General features: G+C 39.5%; 1 protein-coding gene across 4 annotated transcripts in view; it reads left to right on the forward strand.

Moving 5' to 3' along the window:
• Window positions 1-600: 600 nt before the first annotated feature.
• The window catches only part of myt1la (myelin transcription factor 1-like, a), a 49,977-nt gene continuing 24,689 nt past the window's right edge, over window positions 601-25,888 (forward strand). For 3 of the 4 annotated variants that reach the window (XM_056764634.1, XM_056764635.1, XM_056764637.1), the window contains exons 1-5: window positions 601-819; window positions 13,498-13,618; window positions 15,263-15,308; window positions 15,582-15,612; window positions 17,334-17,396. In XM_056764634.1, coding sequence (XP_056620612.1) covers window positions 15,263-15,308; window positions 15,582-15,612; window positions 17,334-17,396 — 140 coding nt within the window. In that variant the 5' untranslated portion in view covers window positions 601-819; window positions 13,498-13,618. The remainder of the gene's footprint in view (window positions 820-13,497; window positions 13,619-15,262; window positions 15,309-15,581; window positions 15,613-17,333; window positions 17,397-25,888) is intronic. The other variant, XM_056764636.1, reaches the window with a different exon arrangement.

Below are 25,888 nucleotides of genomic sequence, written 5' to 3' on the forward strand. Positions count from 1 at the left end.
AATGAGACATTCGTCAGATGGGATTTAAAGCACACACTGCCGTTGTTTACCATAGTGTTTGTTTAATTTTCAATGAGGCACATTTTACGGGCGCATATTTCATATTCTATATCAAATACAGCCACCCACACATATGCACACTGCTGTGCACCGCACTCATATGGCTTTGTAGACTCTATAGTCTGCGGGGACAACGGAGCGGGGAATCAGACCGTCTAAAGCTGAATTAATATGAGAGAGAGCACCTAAAGATGAGACATTTCAAGCCTGCCCTATGTTACATCTATACAATTTCAAAAGGTCTACATTTTTCGGCCCAGCAGCCTCCTAAGCCGCGGGTCTTGGCTGTCTGTTTGTCTATCTGACGGCAGTAAGGTGAGCTCCACACTTGGTAGTGCTGCAGTGTCGCGTCGCTTCTGGAGACTGGCTCACGCGCCTCTCTATACCGCCTCACACATTCAGCTCACAGCTCCCTCCCTCTGCTCCGGCACTCTCTCACTCCCCTCCTCCCTGTCTGTCTGTCTGTGTCTCTCCCTCCCTCCCTCGCTCTCTCGTTCTCTCTCTCTCTCCCGCTCTTTCTACTGCCTCACCAGAGCGGCTGCAGTTTCGTTCTCCAACACTCTCTCTCCCTCCATCTCTCCAAGTGCTGTAGGAATACCGAGCTCAGACAAAGAAAGCTCCAGAGAACAGAGGAGAGGAAGTAAAAGAGTGCACGTTGAGGGACAGAAAAAGCGTTTTAAAGAGAAAGACGGGTGCAGACTTTCAGTCCACGGTGTGGGAAGAGACTGAGAGAGAGAGAGAAACAGTGTCGCCATTTCAGTAGGTTTCACTTTGTTTACCTCTTGTTCTTCTTGTTTTGCCACGCTGGCATGATGTGGCCTCATAATCCATGCTCATTTATGGACCGTTAGCGTGCATGCTTGCCTGTGCGTGTGAACAAGTGTGAGAGAGGAAGACGTTTCAGACGCTATAGTGCATTCATTAAGCCGTCACTTTTTGCATTCCAACACACAGGGCTGCAGAGTAGCTGTCTGACAAAGTGAGCTCTGCTACCTCTTTGGCTTTCGAAACACGATGCGAGCTATCTGACAGACTAGTGGTTGGTCTCAACTACATATTCGCATGACACTCAATAATTAGCAAGCTTAAAATTGATCTCTCGCTAAAGTCTGACAGCAAATTCATCATCTTTTTATAAGGTATATTGTGGATGTGTGGGTCAAATTTACAAAGGCGGCTTTAACATTTTTGCTCCTCAGGAAATTAACAGTGCGACTTTGAAAGTTGAGCGATTTGAAGTTGAATGTGAGTTACGGCTGAGGTTTGCTGAATGTGGCTCTTGTAGATTTACCTGTAGAACAAAGAGAAGAGTTGGTACAACTGAGACTTAATTAACAGCTACTGATAATGCAGCCATAGGCATGAATATAATGTACAGAGGTGTTATAAAATGTCAACCAGGGACATGCCATTGGGCAATGTGATTGTATATACACAGGACATCCAGCACGGAGATTAACATTTCTTCTTAAATGACAATTACTTGATATTGGTATTATTTAAAATGTATATATGAAACTAATAAAAAAAATGCATTCATTGATATTCTAGTGTGCGAATCTGATGAACAATCACTGTATGTTTGCATCAGTGATGAGAAGACTGCGTTATTTATACATACAACCATCTGAACACATGTTTATGACTGTTAATGTTAATGAGATGGGTAAGACTGTTGCTAATGTTCCCAGCTGATCTAAAAACCGTCAAAATAATTCATAATAATAGCTCAGGTGAGACTTAAGGCAGGAGTTACTGGCCCTGGATCAGCAGTAAGGTGTCTCAGAGCAATCTCAGCAGGAGTTCAGGAGTGAGATGTCATACTCACGCTCATGAATACTGTATGCGATCTCACATGGTTCCTGCATATGATCTTATTACTCTTGTATAACAAAGCTTGTTAGTGTAGTTTAAACATACCATAGAAACATTCTGCAGATATATTATTTTTTTTAGAAATTATTGTTTGAGTGACCTTACTTTTGTGATGTCTTTTCAGCTGCGTACCGCATTTACGATCTAAAGCTAAACAGTCAGTGTATAACACTGGGTTTAAGGTAGAGACTTGTTCTCAGGAGAAGATATGATTTGTCTGGCTAGAAGCTCCATGACCCCAGAGGGCTCCCGAGCCATTTATATGAGAACACGCTGAGGAAGAGAAACACAGTCAGAAAAAGAGAGGGAAAGAGAGAGAGAGAAACACTGCCCATTTCACAATCTTACTGGTTTAATGAGTTGCCAACCCCCACCACCCTTTACCCACCCCACATACACCCCACACGCACAGAGAGAGAGAGAGAGAGAGACACATACAAACACTTACCACTCTGTCTGATGTGTGGCAATGGCTCAGATAAAAATAGCACAGACGGTAAAGGCAGCTTTGGAAAGAGCAAAATTAGACAGATTTAATTTATGTGCATGTAAGGCTCAATGTATACGCACAATATGATAGTCACATCTATGCTTTAATTTACCGTTTCATCAATTTGAGTCTGTGTTCTGAAAAATTCTTATTATACTGTTTCAATTTTTGTTTATTTGTGGCGTTTTTATTTCAGTGTAGGATTCATGTTCTATTCATACTACATTGCCATAGCAATGCAAACAAAATATAATTCTACCGATTATTATACTGTACACTTTTTAAAATGCTGAGCTGTTTTCAATACATGGTTAAAGCATGAACAGAACCAACCTTTGGGTTATAATTTAATGCTGAGTTGTTGTTTGCCAACCTTTGGTTAAAAAACTCAAGGTAATTTAAAACCCAAAAGTACACATTTCTTTTGGATAATTCAACCAAAAAAATTAAATTCAGTCAAAATTTACTCATCCTCGTGTCATTTTCATATGTAGAATGCAAAAGTCAGTTCTCAATGGCACTTATACAGACATGTTAAACCTTCTGAACAAAGTTGCTGCCCGGCTTGAGTGAGGAAGCTAATTGGAAGAGTCTATGGAGAAAAAGAAAGTCACAGCAGTATTGAGAAACTTGAGTACAATATCTTTATAGAATCTTTATTTTGGGAGAACTATTCATGTAAGTCAACATCTGTCAGTTTAGGGAAGTGAGATTTCTAACCTACCTCTCAAACTAATGCAGCTCTGCCAAACTTCCAACCAATTCCCCGTTTTTAGGCAGATATTTCCGCAACTCGGACTGAGACTTTGAGTTTGTTGGTTGTAGTGTGGCACTAATCCAACCATTCATGATTATGTAAGTAAAAGCAGTAGTTGACTCAAATTTTTTAATTCTGTCATCATTTAATCACCCTCTGGTCATTTCAAACCTGTATGGCTTTTGCACAAAAGAAGATATTTTGAAGAATGTTGTAACTGTCCCCCATTCACTTACATTGGATTTGTGTCCATACAATAGAAGTGAATAGGGGCCAGCGCTGTTCATTTACCAACTTTCTTCTTCACATATCTTCTGTTGTGTTTTGCAGAAAAAAAGAAAGTCATACAGGTTTGAAATGACAAGAGAGTGAGTGAGTGAGTGAGTGAATAATGACTGAATTTTCATTTTTGGGTGAATGATCGCTCTAAAGGAAGACAGTTTTAACTCTGCAATCTACTGCTTGCTCAGTCCCAAAAAGTGGTATTAATGCCGTGCGGTTTTGCTGAATCATGTGGTGCTACAGGAATGTTATCAGACTGACAGACAGGCATTTATTGGCTGATGAACTTAGAGACACACACAGACATGCAGTCTTTCAATGCTTTCACATTACGACTGAAAAATCATATATATAATAGGACTTTCCGGTCTGAATGAATTTAATTCTTTGTAGGAACATAACATGACATTGCAGTAGTAGTTCATGAGCTTTTTGTGAAAATAATGGCATAATGGTGTTTTCTAGCACTTGCATTAACAGACGCAGTTACAAAAACAAAGCAATTGTTAGTCAACATACACAAATATTCAGAAACAAAGAAAACAGTCAAGGTAAAGCAGCCGATTGCATTGGTTAATGGCAAATCGTCACCGCATTGAGTACATGGAAACAGTCATTAGTAACAGTCTCTCCATTGAATCTTTTACTTTATATTCCAAGTCCACATTTTCAACGCATGTTTCTTCTAATAAGTCTCAGTGTGAGCAACGGCAGCTAGAATTCCTTATAGAGGAAACACAAGGTCCAATGTAGGCATTCAGAAAGACTAGCCTTGAGTCAATAACGCTTGGTGCATACAGGTGACGTGTTTTATAGATGTGGGTCAAGGGGTGATGTTAAGATTTCTCAGTTCTCCAGACAAACCCTCCATCTACACATAGAGAGTTCATTGAATTTGCTCATTATATATGAAGGCTACGCGGTTTCAGATGATAATGTTGCATTTCCATGGGAAGCCCTGATCTACATTAGATTCTGCTGTGACCTAGTTGAGTAAAGCAAGGGAGAGACGGAGAATAAAAAAGCAAAAGACTGAAAGAGGGAGTGAGAAAATAAAAAAGAAAGCTAGTGAGAGATTTGTATGAGGCTGAATAAAACATTTGGGGGCAGCCCGAGTTAGATCCCAGGATGCAAGATCAGCAGGCATGCAGTGTAAACAAACCCAGTCTAGTCTCTCGCCCCAAGTAAACACCTGCAGCCCAGCAGTGTTTTAGCCTAAATAAGGACCATGTTCATTTTAAATGGCAAAATAAACTGTAGTTTAATAATCTAATTCAATTTGAACTAATGCGACTTGTACTGCATACTAATTTAGCTATCCGTGTGTAAATGAATGGCTGTTTATTTACCTTTATGTCTTTCCAGAAACAAATGTTGTTGTTTTTCCGTGGACCAATATGTGACCCTGCCTGCGAAAACCAAAATCTCACAATCTTGATATTAGGAGCCATTTAAACCATTCATTTCATTATGATTTTAGAATTTGACATAGTCTTACACAGTCTATATGAAAATATAACAATTTACATTGTTTTATTTATAAAAAAAAAGAAAATATGTAAAACGATGACTAGCTGGGTTTTCACAGGTAGGCTCACTCATATGTACACAGAATATATCGAGATCAATTCTTTACAAAATAAAATCATTTTAAAGGGAAAGTGCACCTAAAAAATAAAATTCATCATTTTTTCACCTTAATATCATTCTAAATGTGAATGACTTTCTTTCTTCTGCAGAACATGAAGGATGAAATTTTGAAAAACATTGGTAACCAAACAACCTTGCACCCATAGACTTCCATTATATGGACACAAAACCATTTCTCAAAATATCTTCTTTTGTATTTCACAGAATAAAGAGTCATATACATGTTTTGATTGACATGAGGGTGAATTAATTATGTTTATGTTTATTTTAAGGTGTACTACCTCTTTAAATCTGCTATATTGTATAGATAGATATACTATTTTTCCTTTCTACTAAATTTATAACACCAAATTTTCTGTTACATAGAAAAAAATACATGAAAGTGACTTAAAGGCAAAACAAACCGAGAGGACGATAGGAGGTTACAGAGCTGTTCCCTTTATAAATACCAAGCCAGCCATTCCCAGCCATATCTTCCCCAACCATACCCATGAGTCCATCAATCACTGCATTCAATCCTGCGAGTGCATCTGATCACCTTATCAGGAGATTGTCAGGCTTGTGGCATCAGTACACTACACACGAGCGCTGGTATATAAACTCCCATCCCCACAGACTGCATAGATGCTCTCGAAATCACTACTGACCTGATTTGCCCATATATGCACAGTGACTTGGAAAAGCTATCGAGCCTGTGTGTTGAAAGCACAAACCGTACACACGGCTATCCGATAATGGTGATGATTCACTCCAATCTGTAAGAGCATCTCACACCATGAGCTGGGGCCACATACGGAGGCCTATTTCCTGTTGCATTTGCAGATTCGTGGAAGGGGGGGGGCATAAATGGAGGAACCTCATCATCTTGCTTTTTGAATTTGAAAAGGATCCCTTTTGTGTGTATGTTTGTTCAGTAGGGGCATTTTCCTTAATAACTAATCTTAGGTGATTATTACAAGAGTTGAGCTCTTAAGATATCATCTGCTTTCTGCTCACACTTTATACTTAGTGTAGTTCTAAAAGGAAAAGAGGATGGAGTACATTAGAGAGCTGAAATGGGCCAGAGTGGGTATTTTGCAACCGCAGACGAAGACGCATGTTGTGTGTTAACGGAATACAAAGTATTAGAAAAAGGAAACGAGGTTCTTATTGCTGCATGGCATCGGATGAAGATACAGCTCTCGAATTTGCAGATGACAGAAGGATATAGATGGTTGAAAGTTTTTTTTCTATCGAAGTGGTGTCTTAATTGCTTTTTAATGTTTATATAATCAGTCACGCTTCATATTGTGTACAAGTATGCAACTTGTACCGAAGCTTCTGGGGGGAGGGGGAGATATATTTAGAAGATAGAAAGCTCCTACTGGTATTAGAAAAAAATAAGCAACAAAGAAACATTCTGATATTGTGCTACTATCACACTATTTTTTCTGAATCTGAAAATCTGAAGTTTTAAGAAAAGTTACATTTAGCAGACAAGTTCGTGTAGGTTAGATGGTACTCTTTGAAATAAAGGAGCTTAAAAGGTTCTTCACAGCGGTGCCATAGAAGGACCATTTTTGGTTCAACAAAGAACCATTCAGTCAAATGTTCTTCAAAGAACCATCTCTTTCTTACTTTATGAAAAATAATTTTTGCATCAAAGACCCTTTTGGAAACAGAAAGGTCCTCCAGATGTAAAAGGTTCTTTGTGGAATCAAAAGGTTCTTCTATTTCATCATAGAACCGTTTGAAGCACATTTTTAAGAGTGGAGAATATCACAGCAACAAAAACGAGATTGTTTGTCTGAATCCTACAGAACATATAGCTATTTTATTTCTATATACTATTGTCAATTCTAAATAAAAACATTTGACAGTGTAATAGATTCAGGCTATACACTCCTAAAAATAAAGGTGCTTCACAATGCCATAGAAGAGGTTTTTTGTCTAAATGGTTCTGTAAAGGACCTTTGTTTAAAAAAGTTCTTCAGATTATAAAAAGGTAAGAAAGAGAAGGTGAATGGTTCTTTGTGGAACCAATAATGGTTCTTCTAAGGCACTGCTTTGAAGAACCTTTTAAGCCGCTTTATTTTTAAGAGAGTATGCTCTTTTTTGTTTATCCCTGACAGTTTGTAATGGGTTTGAAATCATGGATTTCAAAATGATTGCAAGCTTGATTAGAGATTTGTATTGCTCAAAGGCTCTTTTACGGCTCACGAGACTTCATTCAGTTTATTATTAATTATTCTTACTGTAAACGTATGTAGTAATATTTCAATAATACAAATAGACCAAAAGAGTAAAGGGCCATAAAATAAAAGTGGATGGCATAATTGCGATAAAATGGTTTTGTGAGAATTTGATGAGAAGTATTTAAAGGGACAGTTCATGCAAACATAAAACTTACTTGATCATTTACTCACCCTCATGTCATTCCAAACCAGAATGACTTTATTTCTTCTGCAAAACACAAAGACAGTTTTAATGAACATTTGCTACCAAACAACACTGACCCCCATTGCCTTCCATTGTATGGACACAAAACCAACGAGAATCCTTGAAATTCACATTTAAATTTCTGACTTAAAATATTGGTTTACTGGCAAATGTAAGCACAGTTTGAGACACTGTTGAGATCTCTGCTGAAACTTTGGAACATTAAGTCGTTTTCTCAGGCGACAAATCACAGAGGCAGAAATCCTAAGTCTCACTTTCATGTGGTCCAGTTGACATCTGTGAGAAATGTTTGAGACATTACAGATATCTCGTTCGTGATTCTTCTTTCCTATGGGAGTCTACCACAGTTGGTCGGACTCTAGTCTGACTAAATCATACACGCACTGGTGGCATCTGTGTTCCATCTGCTGTTCTCACCTTCGGTTGTCATTGTAGAACAGCCCTGTGAAAAGTTACATAACAACATCATATAACAGGGCTGGCATGAACAGCAAAGCATCACATCATGTCCATACCAATTAGCTTCGGGGATATTTATATACAGCGTAGGACACACACACACACACACACGAGAGATGTTAAGGAATGACCAGTCTGTAAATTAAAGAGTTGGCTGTAGGGTTTCTTTCCAGACACTGTTTGGGAGTGTCGGACACAAAGCCTAGAGAATGAGTCATGAAGTGGGAGAGCTGTTATTTTTAACACGCACGCACGCGCTTGCACACACTCCGCCTTGCCTCACGGAGGCTGCTATGCAATTGGCTCGCTGGGGACAGTCCTGTGATGGAAGACGTGAGGTAACACCTCCATTAGAGTCCAGCGCGGGCCCTCCAGCACAATGACTCAGCTAAAACACACTGCTAATTATTCATTAGGACCAAATGTGCCTGCAGTACACAGCCTGCGCAGGGCTCCGAGCGCATGGCACAACATCGTATTCCCTTATCCCACATACACACTGCGGTAGCTATGGGTTTTTAACAAGATGAGTAATTTTTGTCATCATTTGGTGGAAGAGAGTGAGATGAAATGGCTCATTATTGCAATTATTGTGATTATTAATTTTAAGGGAAGAGCTAGAGAGAAATAGAAGGAGAGAGAGCCCTGGCTGGTGGTAATTAAAGCACGTCCTTTTCGATAGGACGCAGTGGAGGTCTGGCTGATTGCTCCATGGTTTCTCCGTCTCTGAATGTGTTGTGAATGAGACAGACAGAAGAACGAGCTCTGCATGCTGATTAAAATCATATTTCCCATCCATCTCGGCTCAATCCGTGCTGATTTGCTTCGCTGATTAGAATTTGCTGGTGACAACGATGGAGCCCGATGCTATGCACCTATAACTAATCGCGTTCTAACGCTGCACAGAGCTCATAAAGACGGGCCGAATTAGTACCCGTATGCATTCGGACTGATGTGCGCCGAAAACCAATTAGTTGACAAAGAGGGCTTCGGACAGCCATATGAGTTTGGTTGAGATGAAGAACTGCAATTGGCAGCGGTTGTAAGAGTCGACTGACGACCGTACTGATGTTCTTTTTTTCCAGCATCCGATATTTTTAGGGCTTTCTGTACATGAGTCCCTGTGTGAAACACACCTGTATGTGCGTGAAAGCGGCCGAGCAGTGTGCTATCCCCAACACACACAGGAACACACCAGCTGCAGAGGTAAGGCGTGGTGAGCCCAGCAGGCTGCTGTAAAGTAGAGGAGGAGATGTAATTAGCAGGTAGGGTGTGAAAGCGGTCAGATCAGGCTGCAAGGTGTCCAGCATTGTGAACAAGCTAAGCGCTGCAAAAGTTCATCATGACATTTTCACCTCCATTATGTGTCATGGGATGGCATTTATGCTGTATTTAATGGAGGATTGTGTGTGCGTTTCTGTCTGTGCTTTCATTTGGAAAGTGCTTAGGATGGAATTTTTGGATTTTCTGTGTTTTATTATTATGGAGATTCGTTTTAGGTTTGTTTGATTGCATTTATTGTTATAGTTACAATTATGACAGTTATAATTACAAATTTGGGGGAGAATTTAGGCAAAGAAAGTTGTGGATAAAGACAAAATAATAACAATAAAAATGTTAGAAAGCCAGATCATAGACCAAAAATATTGATGACTCTTGAAGTTTCAGATTTGTCCATTTAAAGGAATATTTCACCCAAAAATGAAAATAATTTCATATCATTTACACATCATTTACTCACAAAAGAAGATAAACAACATTGGGTCACCATTGACTTCCATTGAGTGGACACTAAACCACTAAGACATTTCTCAAAATATCGAGTGATTTCGTTGTTGTCCTTCCGAAACCTTGGATGTCAAAATTTGCAGATTAAATACTTTTTATTGGTTAGATATTTGCAAAACCCAGTGACAAACATGAAGGGAGAGTAATAATATTGATTAATGGCAAAAAAATGAATCACAAAATATGGATATACAAGGTTTCAGAAGGACAGCAGCGATATACAATATTTTAATGACATGAGGGTGAATAAATTGCCTTTTTTGGGTAACCTATCCCTCTAAATGTTCATGACGACACTCCCCATCACAAGCTGGAAAAAACTAATTGTCATGTAAGTACCTGAAACCCGAGCCGTATAGTATGTCCCACCCAAACTTCCTGTTTCAAAAGGAAACACTTTAACAAAGAAAAGAGTGAACTAACAACCCTCACTGTGCTCATCAAGCAAATTCACAGCATTTTTAAGCCTTTACAAGATTCTGTAGATAATGAATGTGTTTTTCACACATCCTGGAAAGAGTAATTGTAAAAAAAACTGTAAACCTACCAAACACATAAAAAACAGAAAAGCCATTAATTGCTGTCAACTAGTCGTTGCTGGTGTAATCTGACGGGTGCGATGATTTCTTCCTGTCAGCCATTTCTGGCAGTCTGGGTCCCCACGTCTCCTCCGGGCCTGGCACCAACCAAGGTTGTCGAATGAGGGACCAAAAGCTATTTTCCGCTGAACTGCTCCGCTCTCTCTGAGGACATGAAGTCTCAGGAAGCCTTCAGCCTTTCCCGTCGCTGGGAGAGAGGACTTCTGGCGCCTCCGTTGCCATTGACGACGTGTTGGTTGGATCCCACGCGGTTGCCAGGCATCATTAAGACCTGATGGCACGGGTTTCTCTCTCCATAAGCAAGCCTTGAAAATGGCAGGGGCAATTAAAGCTCTTCTCTGCCTGATGGAATAGAATGAGGCCCCAGGAGAGAGAGGTAAAGAGATGGAGAGGGAGGCATTGTTCTCCAGCTTTACCTTTGATGATGATGCGATAGATCAGTGCATCGGGGTGGAAGAGAGGTTTGCTTCACTGTTTAGTGCAGAGTATGTTCGTGGATTGCATCCATGCCGTGCGTTTTATGGGTTGAGTCAGACGCTGGGCTCTGAGAGCCCTCAACACAGAGCCATTTGTAGATTAGCTGCATCTGGCAGATCAAGACCGCTTCCATTAGTGCTTATATTAGGAAACTTACAAGAAATGTCCTCAGAGCTCTGGTGCCATCTCAAAGATGGGAGATGTGCCAGCGTATGTTTTGAGGGAGGAGTTATTCTCAAAATACCCTCCAGTGCTGATGTAGTTGTGGTTTCAGATCCATCTAGTTTTTTCTCTCATGCATTCTGCTTATAACCTATGGCTCCCTCCATGGCTAGTCATGTAGCTAATAATGAAGAGCTCTAGTGTGCGTGTGCTCGGATTCTAAATGAGGACTGGAAAATGCAAGCAGCCCACACTCTCGGCTCAGCGTGCTGATTGGAATTCTGGCTAGACTCTGTGCAGGCATCTGCATTACATGCGCGCACATTCACGCGCAGACAAATTTGCATTACCGCTGCAATCACGCTGAGTGAGTCACGCCAACTGATAAGGTAGAGCAGAAGTCTAGACTCTTTCAAGCCCTTGACTGAATATTTCGGTATTGTGCGGCCCAGTGGATAACAGACCTCGGGTGTTGCGGCGACAATACACAACTGTCGTGGCTCGGCCCTCATTTCTGTAATGTAAGAGAATGTGAAATGAATAATGTCTCATCATGTGATTGTTTCAGGGCTCTTGTAGACATGATGCCATCTGAATTGAGGCCGGGCAACAACCAGCCAAGCAAATCTGACCAGTCACACCACATAAATCCAGACCAATCTCAAGGCCACTGACACTATGACGCAATGCCAGACGAACATAGATGTGTTTCAAAATGGCAAAACGTATGATTTGGAATTTGGAGGTGCAGAGTATTTTTTTGGGCATCCATAAAGTCTGGGTGAAGGGGAAATTAGCTGCAGCAGTTGCATGCTGAGCCTGGAGGGTTGCGGGGTCATGTCTCTCTGACTGGGTCACTCTGTTCCTGATGACTGGGCGTGATGCACGATCACACAAAAACACATACACACTCTTATGTGGGGGAGGAGAGTCTCACAGTGGTGCTGTGCAGCTGTAGCACTTTTTAGATGAATGGGATGTGACAACAAACCTGCCAGACGAATGCCCGCGTGAGGGTTTTTGGGGGTGATAGGCGGGTGCTGGAAGATGTAAGATTTGGCCCGATGCTGAAGAAGCTATCTCCAGCTGGACATTATATGTAGCCATTTGAACACTGTTCTGATCCAGAATGGCTGTGCTCTGTAAGTCGCTCCCACAAAGTCTGGGCTGTGTTCTGAAACTGAATTCATAATCAGCATTATTAATACTGAGATAAATTCCAACAAAAGTAATTAAGTTTACAATCAAATACAAGATTTATCAAATGTCTGGAACCTTGGTAAACTCAGGTTGAGGTCTCTCTGGAGGAGCCAGTACGTCTCCACTCATCATTGTGAGGTAGAAGGATAGAGAGAGAGGGTGAGGCAGACATTGCGAAAGAGAGACAGGGAAAGAGAGAGAATTAGATTTTAAAGCTGTATGTCACACTTTATGTGAGACAGAAGGGTATTGGGCATGAATACTAAATAGTGTTTTCCCCAATTACAATGAAGCTGTGCCAGCTCGCTGCCACTGGGGGACAGCTGGAGCTCACATGCTTTGATTTGACCAAGTAAAGTTCAGATGAGAGGTTCCCATATTGTCCCAGTGTGAGCGAAGGAGTGATCTATCAGCAAAAAGAGGGGCAATGTGAAAGCGAGCGACACACACGTTCATGGGAAGGTGTTACTTACAAAGAGCTGTCTTTCTAAGCAGATATGTTCAAGTCAGTATCTCTGTCATTCAATCCACATCTCCAGCACTTGGAGAGCAGCTTTTGTGTCGCTGGCCTTGGTGCTGAAATATACTTGCACGCACACATGGATCTGTATTTGTTCATCACACACAGAGAGAGAGAAACGCGCATCAGCAACACACACATTAACAGGATTTGCAAAAAGCATGAGAAAATAGTGTTAGCTTGTTGACAGAGAGAGGAGTGCAGAATCTAATATGTTGGTGTGTGTGTTTTGTCTGAAAGAAAAAGAGATGGTTTTGGAGTATTCTTTATGACCTGCAAACACTCATGAAGCAAATTCAACACTATCGGGCGCTTTTCAATAAAAACTCTGAGCAATTATTAAAAGCTAAACTTGTCAAAAGGATCAAGTGTCTCCACTTCATTATTTTAAAGGGTTCAGAAAAACCTCCCCAGTGATTTACATTCTTATAACGTTCCTTCTTAAGGCATGAAGACCTTCATGATTCTCTCAAAAATCAGTAAAAAATGGCTGACTTTATTCCTTATGAACAGAACATATTTCAAAACTTTAAAAGCTGCACCTGTCACTTATTATCTTTTCAAATAAATGAATACTGACAGTTATTTGTTTTTTTCTTTGCTCTGACACTATGATAATGAACGCACGCAATAACTTTCGACATCTGTACGTCTCTCACAATAAGTGCATTGTACGTCAGTTTAACGTAACTTCAATTTATGACAAGTGACAGTGAAAAACGTTTTTCTTTTCTAACAGAAAATGAGTTTTGAGGAACAGTTTTGAGGGACGCGCTGCAGAAGATTCAGCCTTATCGCACAACACAGGAGGAGCTCACCTGTCCCACACACCTGTCCCACCATCAACCAGTAAATCTCAGGTAATGTGCTTTACACAATCTGTTCGGTCTGCATGGCTGCAATGTTATAAGAGCTACTAATCTAATGTGCTGATTCGGTAATTAATTTGGTAATAAACAAATTTGCAAGAAAACTTGAAAACAAGAAGCTTGCCCCGACCCGTTCTTAAACTCCCAAACTCCCAAAAAAATTTCCCAACCACAAGACCAGTTTAGATTTCGCTCCCATCTTCTTGTTTTGTAAGTTTGGAGTGAGCTCAGGCCAAATTACTGCTTAAGGAAACACATTAAACCAAACTGACCGTCTTGTGTGAACGGCCCTGCAAACTTTATTACCTTAGACCTTAGAGTCAAGGTAAGCTGAATCTTCTTAAACATTTAGTCAAAAAATAAACCAAACGAATGCACCAATCTTTTGACCTACTGTACTAATGTGCATAACTCAGACGAAAAAAATATATAAATTTGTCTTCATATATGTCTGGATTAGTTTTGTTCTTAGTTTTTGTTCTTTTATTGGCTTTTATTTTTTAGACTTTTGTTTTATTATTATAATTTTAACGCCCTACACTCATTTCAGTTTATTGACATTTTTCTTTTAGTTTAGGTTGTTCCAATAAATTTTGGATCAATATTTGATTTGATTATACAGGAATGTTTTTTTTAAGTTTTAATTTTAATCTATAATAAACTATATAATAACTGAGTATGTCAGTAGAATTTCTGAGAAGTTTGTTCACCACTATAAAAACACCAGAGATTGCTGAGAGCATGACATGACTTCTCCTTTCATTATTACACTAACCAATCAGATTTGCAATTCAAATGACACAATGTAATTTTCTCACATCAAAATTGTCCCTGAAAAAGGCAAAATGAAATTGAAACTGTGGATTTTGGGCCATGAAAGGCAATGTGCAATGAAACAGAAATATAACAAATAAATAATACAGTATATTGACACTTTTTGTAATGATTTTCTTGTATAATGTTATGTTTAAAATATGTGAGCGAATACGGTTAAATGCAATTTAATTAAGCATATCTGGAACTTTTTTCAATTAAATAATGTTATCAATTGGCAGCCCTAATAGCTACATTATATCAAACATTTCCATTTTGTAGGCTTGGTGCTTCATTGTTTCCCAAACACTTGAAAAACAAGAGATATACACATTAGAACCCATTATAGCACTTAAACACTAAAACTTCACGCAATTTGCATTGTGGCCATAATTTACCACATCGCCATCTTGAAATGAGGTTATTTCTAAATTCTGAGCAGTTTTGAGATAACAAGCTTTTTTGCATTCCATTTGACTCTGTAGACAAAATCTTTGTTTTCTAAAAAGTCCCAAAATGCACAACGTAAATAAAAAAACATTTGTTTGTCGCATAATAACAATATGTAAATAATGGAATTTGGACAAAAATTACATATTCAATGTGTAGCACTGCCTACGGTTTCCCAGTCTGTAATGTTTTATTAAAATAGCCTATATCATTTAAACCTTCTTCCATGCAGTTCATTTTTTCATAATCATTCATGCTGCAGACATCAGTGCCCTTTTAGAGCAGCGTAAGAAGCGTCAGGCACACCGTGGCTTTTACGGTAGCTTAGATAATAGACCGGAGGTCAGACTAATTGCTGATTCTTTTCCCCAGATGGAGGTGGATGCGGCCGAGAAACGTCATCGAACACGATCTAAAGGTGCGCGAGGTATTGCGCACTCAAACCGCTTTAGCTGCAGTCTCAACCTACTGTCAAATCCATTTTCCCCACTTTCAACCCATAATTGAGACTTTAATGGTCTTTTAAATTCTAATGATGTCAGTAGTGACAAATGTAGACTATTGATTGGACAGGGAAAGCATCTAGCCAGAAGTGACAGAGACAATCAGTTTACACATTTTATTAAAATTACTTGATTTTCTTGAGAATTTTCATGTTTTTTTACTAATTGTTCTTACTGTGATTTTTTAGTTGCCGTGGAGGTCGCACAGGAACTGTTTAGGTAAGTCTGCATAAAGTGCAGGAATGGTTCACTTTCAAAGTCAACATGAAATGTTTTACGATCTATTTTAATTATGTAATATGACTTTGAATACTTTTCGAGTACAGGATGAATTTTCGATAAAAAAGTTCAACTTTAACCTTTGGAAATATACATTTCCGTTCAAGATGGCATCAAAGCATAATTTTGCTAATTGATATTATTCCATGTGATTAATCTAATATGGCACGTAATACAGGCGTACCCTATTAATAGACCTCTCAGTGTAATTGCCTTCAGTGAGAACATATGATTCTCCCAATTAGTATTAGTAAATATCCCTGCGCTCCTAATGAAATCATGCGTCATGATGAGAGCGAACGGTCTGTTTTTCCTCAGGGTGGCGAGTTGTTTTACTTATCTCTTGCCTTCACTTTTCCCCCTGCATATCTTTCCCTTAAGCGCAATTTACAAGCCTCGTAAATGGCAGTATTTTTCTCATTACGAATAGTTTAACACATGCTGTTGTTGAAAAAAGGCATATTCCATATTATGCGGCTATACGGCAATATATAATGACAGCAGTAAGGACGCTGAGGTGTGTGACTGCGGGGTTGTGGTATAACCAGGCTTTCCAGAGGCGGCTTGTGTTGTCTTTATTATAGAAATAGATCAGTTGGATATCCTCTGTTCTCTCTCGCTCTATTTATCTCTCTCTATCTCTCTCTCCCTCCTTCCCAATCATCGGGGCAATCTGCTTTATCAGCAGGTCTAGGCCTGTAGCTGCAGGCATCTTTAACACCAGTTACAGTCACTGATGGGTCACTAGCTTGATCAGACACACAGATCCCTAGCCAACATGATCTTGGGGAGATGCAAGTCTTAAGCTGGGCTAGACATGTTTCTACTCAATGTCCTACTTTTTTAAAAAAGTGAACAAAATTTGAACCTTAAAATTGCGTTGACTATGTTGACTGTAAACTTAGAGTAGATGACTATAAAAATATTTTTCAGAATCAAAGTGAATATTATGCCAGATTTAATCCCCCTCACATCATTTCAATGCCGTAAGATGTTATTTCTTCTATGAATCAAAAATCTTCACTTACAGTTAATAGGTTCACATGCATTGACCACTGGCAGTCAAGCTATGAAAGGACACAAAAAGACTTTTAAAGCAACATTAAAGTAGTCCATGTGACTCATGCTTTACATTCAAAGTCTTCTAAAGCCTTGTGTGATGAAGAGATTGATATTCACTGGTAATATTCACCTTCTCTTCTCAAATCAAATGTGGCGCCTGCAGCACAAGTTGCCCATCAATAGCATCATTGGATCTCAAACGTTAAACCAAACATCTTTATGTCCAACTCTTTAATTTGACAGAAAAAATAACATAAAACCAGTCTGAAATGGCATGAGGGTGAGTGAATGACCCGGTGTTGGAACAGGGCAGAACTTCCAAACTTTAAATGCTTTTCCTCGTGGCTCTTAACTGGTTGTGAACCTAAATGGAAGAGCCAAAAAGAATGATATGTAATATGAAACATGGAATATGGAGCGTGGTGAGTCATAGGCCTTGAGGACGCTGGTTGCTCTCTAAATGTGTAATGCAGGCTGATGTGCCATGTTTCAAACACAGTCAACAAGAAAAAGTGTGTGTATGTGTCTATTGTCTGTCTGCATGCGTGCCTACGTAAGTGTGACGTTAGCCTTATATTAATTATTCCTCTTGTCTGCAGCTGTCCCACACCAGGGTGTGATGGTAGTGGACATGTCAGTGGCAAATACGCCAGACACAGGAGGTAAGAATTTACCTCTAAAGTCTCCCTCATACACTGAGCAGAAATGCAAACTGTGCCCACCCAACTGGAAACCTTTATTGCTAGTATTCCTTATACGTCTACTATCACGGAACAGAAATGAAAGCTCTTAACCACTTACCCGAAAAAGTTTCAAAATTAAGTGAATTGAATTTGAATTACGCCTGCTTCTTTACTTCGTACATCCTTTTACCAGCCAAAAGCTGTCAAACTGCTGTTAAAAGATACAAGACTACAATGAGCCAGCGCTAGGGCTACCTAAAATGAAGCGTTTTAACTTAACGTGATGATGTTTTTGGATTGTAGCATCAATTTTGTGTTAGAATGGGTGACTCAAAAAGCCTGGATAAACCAAGAGCTCAGCTATCCGAGAGTACTTAGCAGCAGCCAGTCCCTCAGCATTAGCATCTTCTGCTGTTTACCCTAAATCTTCCACCATCTGGGTGGCCTGTTAGCTTGCATAACTTTACCCCTTTGAAAGTATCTGTGTCATACTTAAAATGGACAATAATTCTGTTGCTAGACTGGAATATGCAGTTCATACCAAGAATAATAACTAAAGATGGCTATGATGATAACTACATTAGTCTACACACCAATGGATTATTCATTCAGAAGGATTTGATTGAATAAATTGGATTTCTTGTTCTTCAGCTAAAAAAATATGTTACTGTTAGTTGTGTGCTATTCTTATATACTTTTGAACCTTTATAGTTACAGTGATTGTTTCCATCCTTGGTGTGAACATACCTTAAAGGGACAGTTCACCCAAAATTACAAATTCTCCCATCATTTACTCACACTCAAGTTGTTCTAAATCTGCATACATTTCTTTAGTCAAGAGTGCCCCAGAATGTTTTGCTTTCCAACATTCTTTCAAATATCTTCTTTTGTGTTCAACAGAATAAAGAAATTTATAAAGCAATTTTTCCTACTATGGTAGTCAATGGTGGCCAATAACTGTTTGGTTTACCTATGCTCAGAACAAAGACATTTATACAGATTTGAAGCAACTTGAGGATGAATAAATGAAGACAGAATTTTTGTTTTGGGGTGAACTGTTTTTTGGGTGAACATGTATTCACCCATGTGACATTCTATTTAGTTTATTCTGTGGTTTTGTGTCCAGTGGAAGTCAATGCGGGCAAATGCTTACAAACATTCCTAAAAATATCTTTCTTTGTATTGTGCAAAAGAAAGAGTCGTACAGGAGTGTGAGAGAAAATCATTTGGATTTTTTTGGGTGAACTATCTATTTAACTCTGTAAGCATACATCAGAAACACGTGGAGGCTGAAGATAACGGAGGCATCTTTAATATAAATAGCAATGGGCTTGTAAAACGCCTTAGAAAGAGCATGCTGTTTGTGTACTTTCACAAAAAAGCTTTTTCGAGGACAAATTGCAAAAGGAATACAAATGGCACCATTCAACTTGCAGGCAACCTAAGATAATTAATGTTTAAACTTTAACACTAAGATAAGTTTGGTCTTATTTGCTGAAGAGAAGTAGATTTAAGAGTATTTTAAATATATTAATGGTTTTACTACATTGACACCAATTTCTTCGCATTGCTACCAAAATATTGCTCTCTGATTTGACAACAGTTGTCAAAGGCACTCTCTTAGCCTGCTCCACTTACGACATGCCTCTCTTTTTGATGCTGTTTACTGTACCTCATAAGAAAGATACAACACAAGAGCAGCAGAACAGAAAAGATTGATGGATATGTCTGCTGTGTCACCCCATCAGCCGAGCCTTTGAACCACCAACCAGAATTACATTTTTGCTACAGACAAATGGTACCTCCAACAGACCTCTCAGTGAAAAGGCAAAGAAAGGGCGAGAGAGTGATGAATTACCCCAAAATGAGAGGATGGGGAGCGAACGGTGTTCTGACTGTGCTTTCAAAGCACACTAGCATTTAGGGGGCATTGTGGGAACGGCAGGGTTATAATGAGGACACTGCGTTACCTGTGCAGGCTATGCAGCATCTGCCACCCTTTACCACTCCATTAAAAAGTAATGATGACAAAACAATAACAGCGTTTGTCTCCTGCGGCCAAGACCGGGTATACATCTCGGCAGAGGTTCACGCCCCTAATGTATAGCAGTTCTGATGGGGTTGTGAACTAATGAAATGTATACGTTGTGCATACATTTATAAAGATGGGCTCCCAGGGCAAGACATTACTGAAAATGTGTACATTAGACTTTTTCAACGAGGTGAGCCCAGTTTCATCATGTAGGTCTGCACCCCTCCGGTGAGCCTTCACATTATGGAATGAACTGACTTTTTTGATGAATGTTCGACAACTATATGGCGTAATGTCATTCCGCTTGTAAAAATATCTAATATGATAAAGAATACATATGGTGAGTATATCCAAAAGAAAGCAAATTGTAAAGAGAAAAATCTGTGAGTACTCAGCAGCAGCCCGTCCCTCAGCATTAGCATCTTCTGCTGTTTACCCTAAAACTTTCTCCATCTGGGTGGCCTGTTAGCTTGCACAACTTTACCCATTTGAAAGTATCTGTGTCGTACTTAAAATGGACAATAATTCTGTTGCTACACTGGAATATTTCAGTTCCCACCGAGAAGAATAACTAAAGATGGCTATGATGATAACTACATTAGCCTTCCAACCAATGGACAAAAATACTTTGTTTGTTAATTTAGATGGATTTTGATTGACTAAAAATTATTTATTGTTCATCAGCTAAAAAATATGTTACTGTTACAGTTATAGTGGTGTTGACTTAAATATCTTCTTTTGTGTACAAGAGAAGGAAAAAAAGAATAAACCAATTGTTCCTACTATGGTAGTCAATGGTGGCCAAGAACTGATTGGTTTCTCTGTGTTCTTCAGAACAAAGATATTTATACAGATTAAAAACAACTTGAGGGTTAGTAAATGAAGACAGATTTTTATTTTTGGGTGAACTTTGGCTTTAAAGGGATAGTTCACCCAAAAATAAAAATTAAGTCATTATTTATTCACCCATGTGTAATTCCACTTTGTTTCTTCTGTGGTTTTGTGTCCAGTGGAAGTCAATCCACCACAAAACAATAACAGCGTTTGTCTCCTGCGGCAAAGACCGGGTATATATATCGGCAGAGGTTCACGCCCCTAATGTATAGCTGTTCTGAAGGGGTTGTGAACTGATGAAATGTATACGTTGTGCTTACATTTATAAAGATGGGCTCCCAGGGCAAGACATTACTGAAAATGTGTACATTAGACTTTTTCACCGAGGTGAGCCCCGTTTCATCATGTAGGTCTGCACCCCTCTGGTGAGCCTTTACATTATGGACTGAACTGACTTTTTTGATGACTGTTTGACAACTATATGGCGTAATGTCATTCCGCTTTATTATTTGCGATGCTCACATTAAAAAAAGATTATCAATAATAGACAGCACAATGAAAAATTGCATCCTTTGCACCTAAAATATTATAAAGAACACATGTGAAGTAAGATATTCTTTAATGTGACATTTTTTTCTCATCTTAAAAATACCCACCTTTACACCCTCTGTGATCTCTACTCTACCTAAAAACATGTCTTCTTCTTACTCTCCATTTTAGCGAATGCTGAGCCATTTAATAAGAGGATGTGTCAATACAGGTGTGACTGCTATGATTTTAGCAGGGTTTAGTAATTGCATTGTGCTGTTCGTGTTTAGTACCCCCCCCCTCTCTCTCTCCCTCTCTCTCTCCCTCTCTCTCTCTCTCTCTCTCTCTCTCTCTCCTCCTCCTCCTCTCCATCTGTGTCTCTCCCTCGTTCCACTTTCCTATTTTCTCACCCAGCTCCTCCTCCTCTTCCCCATATCCTGGCTCTTTGTTCTACCTTCCCCGTTCAGCTTCTGCAGCTCTTTCTCCATCCCTCTCTCATTCCCCTCTTCTCCTCCATCCAGCCTCCCTTCTCCTACCTTTCTGATGGATGACTCACATAGGCTGAAGCCCAGGGCTGTATAATTCAGGGCTTGACAGGTAGCACTCACTAAAAGAATGGGAACTGAGCCAAGAGCTGGTGGCAGGGGCCAGAGAATGGTGTAGTCATACGCTTGCTCTCGTTCTCTGTTTCTCTCCCTCTCCTTTTTTTCTCAATATAGCACCTTGCCTTCTTTTTCTGCTCTACGCGTGTCTGGCCTCTCCTCCTTTGTGGTAGCCACGGTGCACAGGTTTAATGCCAGACTTCCACCAGAAAAACAAAGAGACAACACGGATGCTGAATTCCAAGCGTTCTGTAAGAGAATACATCCAGTGTAAAAGGACCAAAACATGGCTAAAGGAAAAAAAGAGTATTCTTTCCAAAGCTTGTGGCCGAGACTTAGAATTAACATCTACAGCAATTTATTATTGCAAATGAAGAAGTGTATATTTTCAATAATGATAATACTTTAGTAATAATGAGCATAGTTCCACAAACCTTGGCTTGACAAGTGAGCTCATTCTTTGCTAGTAATGAGGTGAGAAGAAAAGTTTTTTAGCTATTAAAATATAGCCTGCAGTTCAAATCAGAGGCCAGGACAGATAGGGCTAAAGTGGGAAATTGGCCAGGGGACACAGCCTAACGGCGTATTTCTTTAAACCAACACTCCGTGCATTGTTTTTTTTACTGAGAAACAGTCTGAATGACTATAAAAAATGCATTAATATTTTATTGAGCTTCTTACCACAAAAAAATATGTTTAATGAGTTACACCATTTGTCTTTGCTTTCAAACATCTGTTTGGTTCCACCACGAAATGCCATTCATAAAAATTACATTGATTTCCATTCATTAAATGAAATATTAAGAGCAAAACAGCTGGGACTGACTGACTGCCTCTTCATCTTAGCAATATTCTGACGTAACAGAGCCACTTTCAAAATGTGCAGTAAACAATTTTTTTGAGGTCAGAAAATATGGGTCTGCTTATCGGTTACTTAAAAGCCACTGACGTCTAATAGGCTATTTATACTAATGGAGCGTTTTATCAACATTCACGTCTTTTGGGCTGAATGGAAGTCGATGGAATTATGACCACAGACATTCCTTTGTTGAAACAAAGCTGCTGATGCATTCCACTTTCTCATGAGTTTACTGATATTTAGCATGATGGATGCTTAGAGACGGCATTCATTTATAGCCGTAGGCCATAATTTACTCAACACCTTAATTCTATGTAGCAGGAAGAAATCACATTTGTGCGCCGGTAACTCACCATCAGCATGCAAACAGATGGGTTCTGGACTGTGTGGGCGGCACATGCAGTTTTGTCCTTTTCTCACTCTCGTTTTTTTGGTAGGTCTTCGGTCTGCAGTCTATTCCGTCTTTTGACTTCGTTGCTTCGTCAAGTCAATTTAAATTATCTTTGCTACGAATGCTAAGGGCTTGTTTGTTATCCGTAAGTGGTGTGTAATTCGTCCAAACTGTTAATTCAACTGTGAGGCTGAGCAAGATATTCTCGTCTGTCCTATAATGTAGCCAGACGGAGCAAGGCATTAAACCCTATTCATGTTTCTTAGTGGATTATGTATCCATGTGTCTGTGTGATCGTAACCCATGTATCACATCTTGTGACATGGAAAACCGCTGGAAAATGAAAGGGCTGCTTTTCCCATCGGAGGAGCCCTGTAGACCGCAACCCTCCTGCTCGAAGGGCGGCCAGAAAAGAGCTTCTGCTCCGTCTGTTTGTCACGTTCGGCCATCCCGATATCTCACCGAGGTTCAAACCTGCATAAATGGCAGTCATATCTTATGCCTCCAAAGACCACGCAGAGATTTAAAACCCTCTTCCAGGGTCGAACTTCACAAGCCTCTGCGGTAAATTGAATCGCCAAGGACATAATCGCCACAAACAGCATCGCTGTGCGCTCGTGATGTGGTGTGATTGTATACTGTGTTTTGAGGGAGGTCGTGCTCCGCAGTGACAGAGAAGAGCGGCGGGCTGCAGAGACAGACAGAGCCCTGCAGAATGCACAACACCAGCACCTCCTTTGTTCTGCTTTTTGGGAGGGCGCAGAATGAAGGGAGGGTAGAGGGGAGATGTCTGTCAGGCTCAGAATCACTGATATCTCTCTCTCTTTCTCTCTCGCGCTCTGTCTGTCTGCTCGAATGGCAAATCCCACTCCTGAGGGGGAGATCACCATGGTGACAGCGCCTTGCCACGCATGCCTGTGGATGCTGCAGTGTAGGAGCACAGAGGAGCCGTGTGCTCCTATGGCAACTCAAACATGAACAGCCAGCTGTAGCTTCTGAATTTGCCTCCCTTGCCCTATAGCGTTACACTCTATAAGAATGTACCTGGCACCAAGGAAGGGAGAATCAACAAAAGACTACAGCTTGAACATGCCCATGGTATTCAGGCCCATTAAAAGTAAAGAGGAAACATTTTTGATGCCTAATCTGAGGTCTCTCGTTGTAACAGAATGGCTATTTGAAGACGTTTAATTAAAATAAAACAGACGCAAAAAATGATTCTCACTCATCATTCCACCACTAGGAGGGAAATATTTACACCATTATTCTGACGGTTGCTGCGGATATGATCAAACAGACCCAGGCTAATATTTGGCCATTTTTGGTATTAGTCAAGATCATCAGAGGATTTGTCCACCAGGAGATGTCTGACTGAAGTCATTATTTCACAGCTCACAGATCTTTCTGTCTCTCTCTCACTCTCTCTGCCGTAATTACCTTAGTCCCACTCAAAGCCTGCCTCCATCGCTCCCGTATTCAAATGTGGTTTAATTACCTGTGGAATTTTAATTGGCGTGGCCTGCCAGTGGGAAACGCGAAGGTGTCCAAGGTCATTCCGAGTCGTTCGCGAACGCTCTCACCCACACAGACGATGCTGGCAGCCTGCCCGCACAACACACCGGCACATATCCTCTATAACCAGCACCTGCTTTAAACAAATAAAACAATAGAGAGGAGAACTGGCACCTCACATCATTAGACCACTGATGCATTATTGAGTTATGATAATTACATTTCTATTTTAGGAAACAGTTCAAAGTTATGATTGTTAAAATCTTTTTTCTTTTCTTTGCCCTAAGAAAATTACCCGAAGCTTGGTCCAGTATAATAGTAGGGCTTGAAAGAATAGTAATCACATTCTGTGGCAAATTTAACATTTGTATTATCATTGTACTTCAAATATCAAGGTTAAAGTATGGTAAATAAATACTATGGTACATTTTGTAAATATGGTAAACATTATACTATGGTAAAATTATGATTTTACTACAAATAACACTTTTAAGTCCAGAGAGAAAAAGCATCAGTCGCCAGACATTAAGTTTTGGCTTCTCTGTAATTTCTGTAATTATCCACAAACGACAGTGGCAAATGTAACAACGACGTTATCATGTAAAATGTGTAATAATACATTTTTTCTAGTTTTTTTAAGAAAAATATATATATAACACTACTGAAAAATCAATTTTGTGTCGTTTTCTAATCGTTATATTCGGAATGGATAGCATATCGTCATACTTCGAATATGAGTTATTTTTGCCGCGCGAACGCTGGTGACCACAGCAACTGGAGCTTGCTGTAAAAGATGGCGACTCCCGACACGCAAAGTAATGCAGGTGCGTGTCACATGACACACGACACGTAGTTCCATCATCCGCAGATGAGGAGGATAACTGTAAACAAAAGGGATCTGAATCTTGAAAGTTTCACTGTCCAGTGAGCCCTGACCAAGCATGAGAGCTACGAGAACAGGTTTTAAGAACACAGCTCAGCTTAGTTTTTCCATCATAATCTTAATGTCCTTCTGTCATTCAAAATTTGTGCAATGGCATGCATTTCTTTCTGATTCTCAATAACCCAGATCTAGTTTTTTTTATTGTATTCATATAAGCTACATTTATCTTATTTTTAATTACATTTTTTCCAGTCAGTCGTTTTGGTGCCTAAACTGAAAATGTTGCTAAGGCAACATTTATTATTTGCAGTTTTATAATTTTTCATTAACAGAAATGTTATAATAGTTTTAAGTGTACCTATAATAATAACCTTTGATGTTGCGGCTAAAAGGATGAGGAAAATGTAAATACATAAATTAATAATAATAATAATAAAATAATTAATCAGGCATCAGATATTTTCTTTGAAGTAGACTTCCTTTTTTCTTCTTGTATCATAAAAATACTGATAATACTTCTGGACATCATTGTACTGTACATGACATGGACAGCTCTATGAATATGCAACATTTTTGCTTCAGTAGTTCAATAATAATTGTACCCAGTAGCAAGATTATCTTCAGCATTGAGCATTCCCATGTTTAGAGCATTCTCACATATTTCAGGTTATCAAAGATCAATGTTAGTCTCATGTTTTTAATGCCCAATTAAGTAGAATGCAATCTTCTTAAAATGTACCTTAGCCTGAGGTCGAATCTCCCATCCCCAGAAATTCAGTAAAGCCAAATAAACCTTTTTGTATGAAAATTGAATAATTGTTTCAATGGAT

This window comes from Triplophysa dalaica, chromosome 13 (assembly GCF_015846415.1).
Source record: "Triplophysa dalaica isolate WHDGS20190420 chromosome 13, ASM1584641v1, whole genome shotgun sequence".
NCBI classification, from domain to species: Eukaryota; Metazoa; Chordata; class Actinopteri; order Cypriniformes; family Nemacheilidae; genus Triplophysa; species Triplophysa dalaica.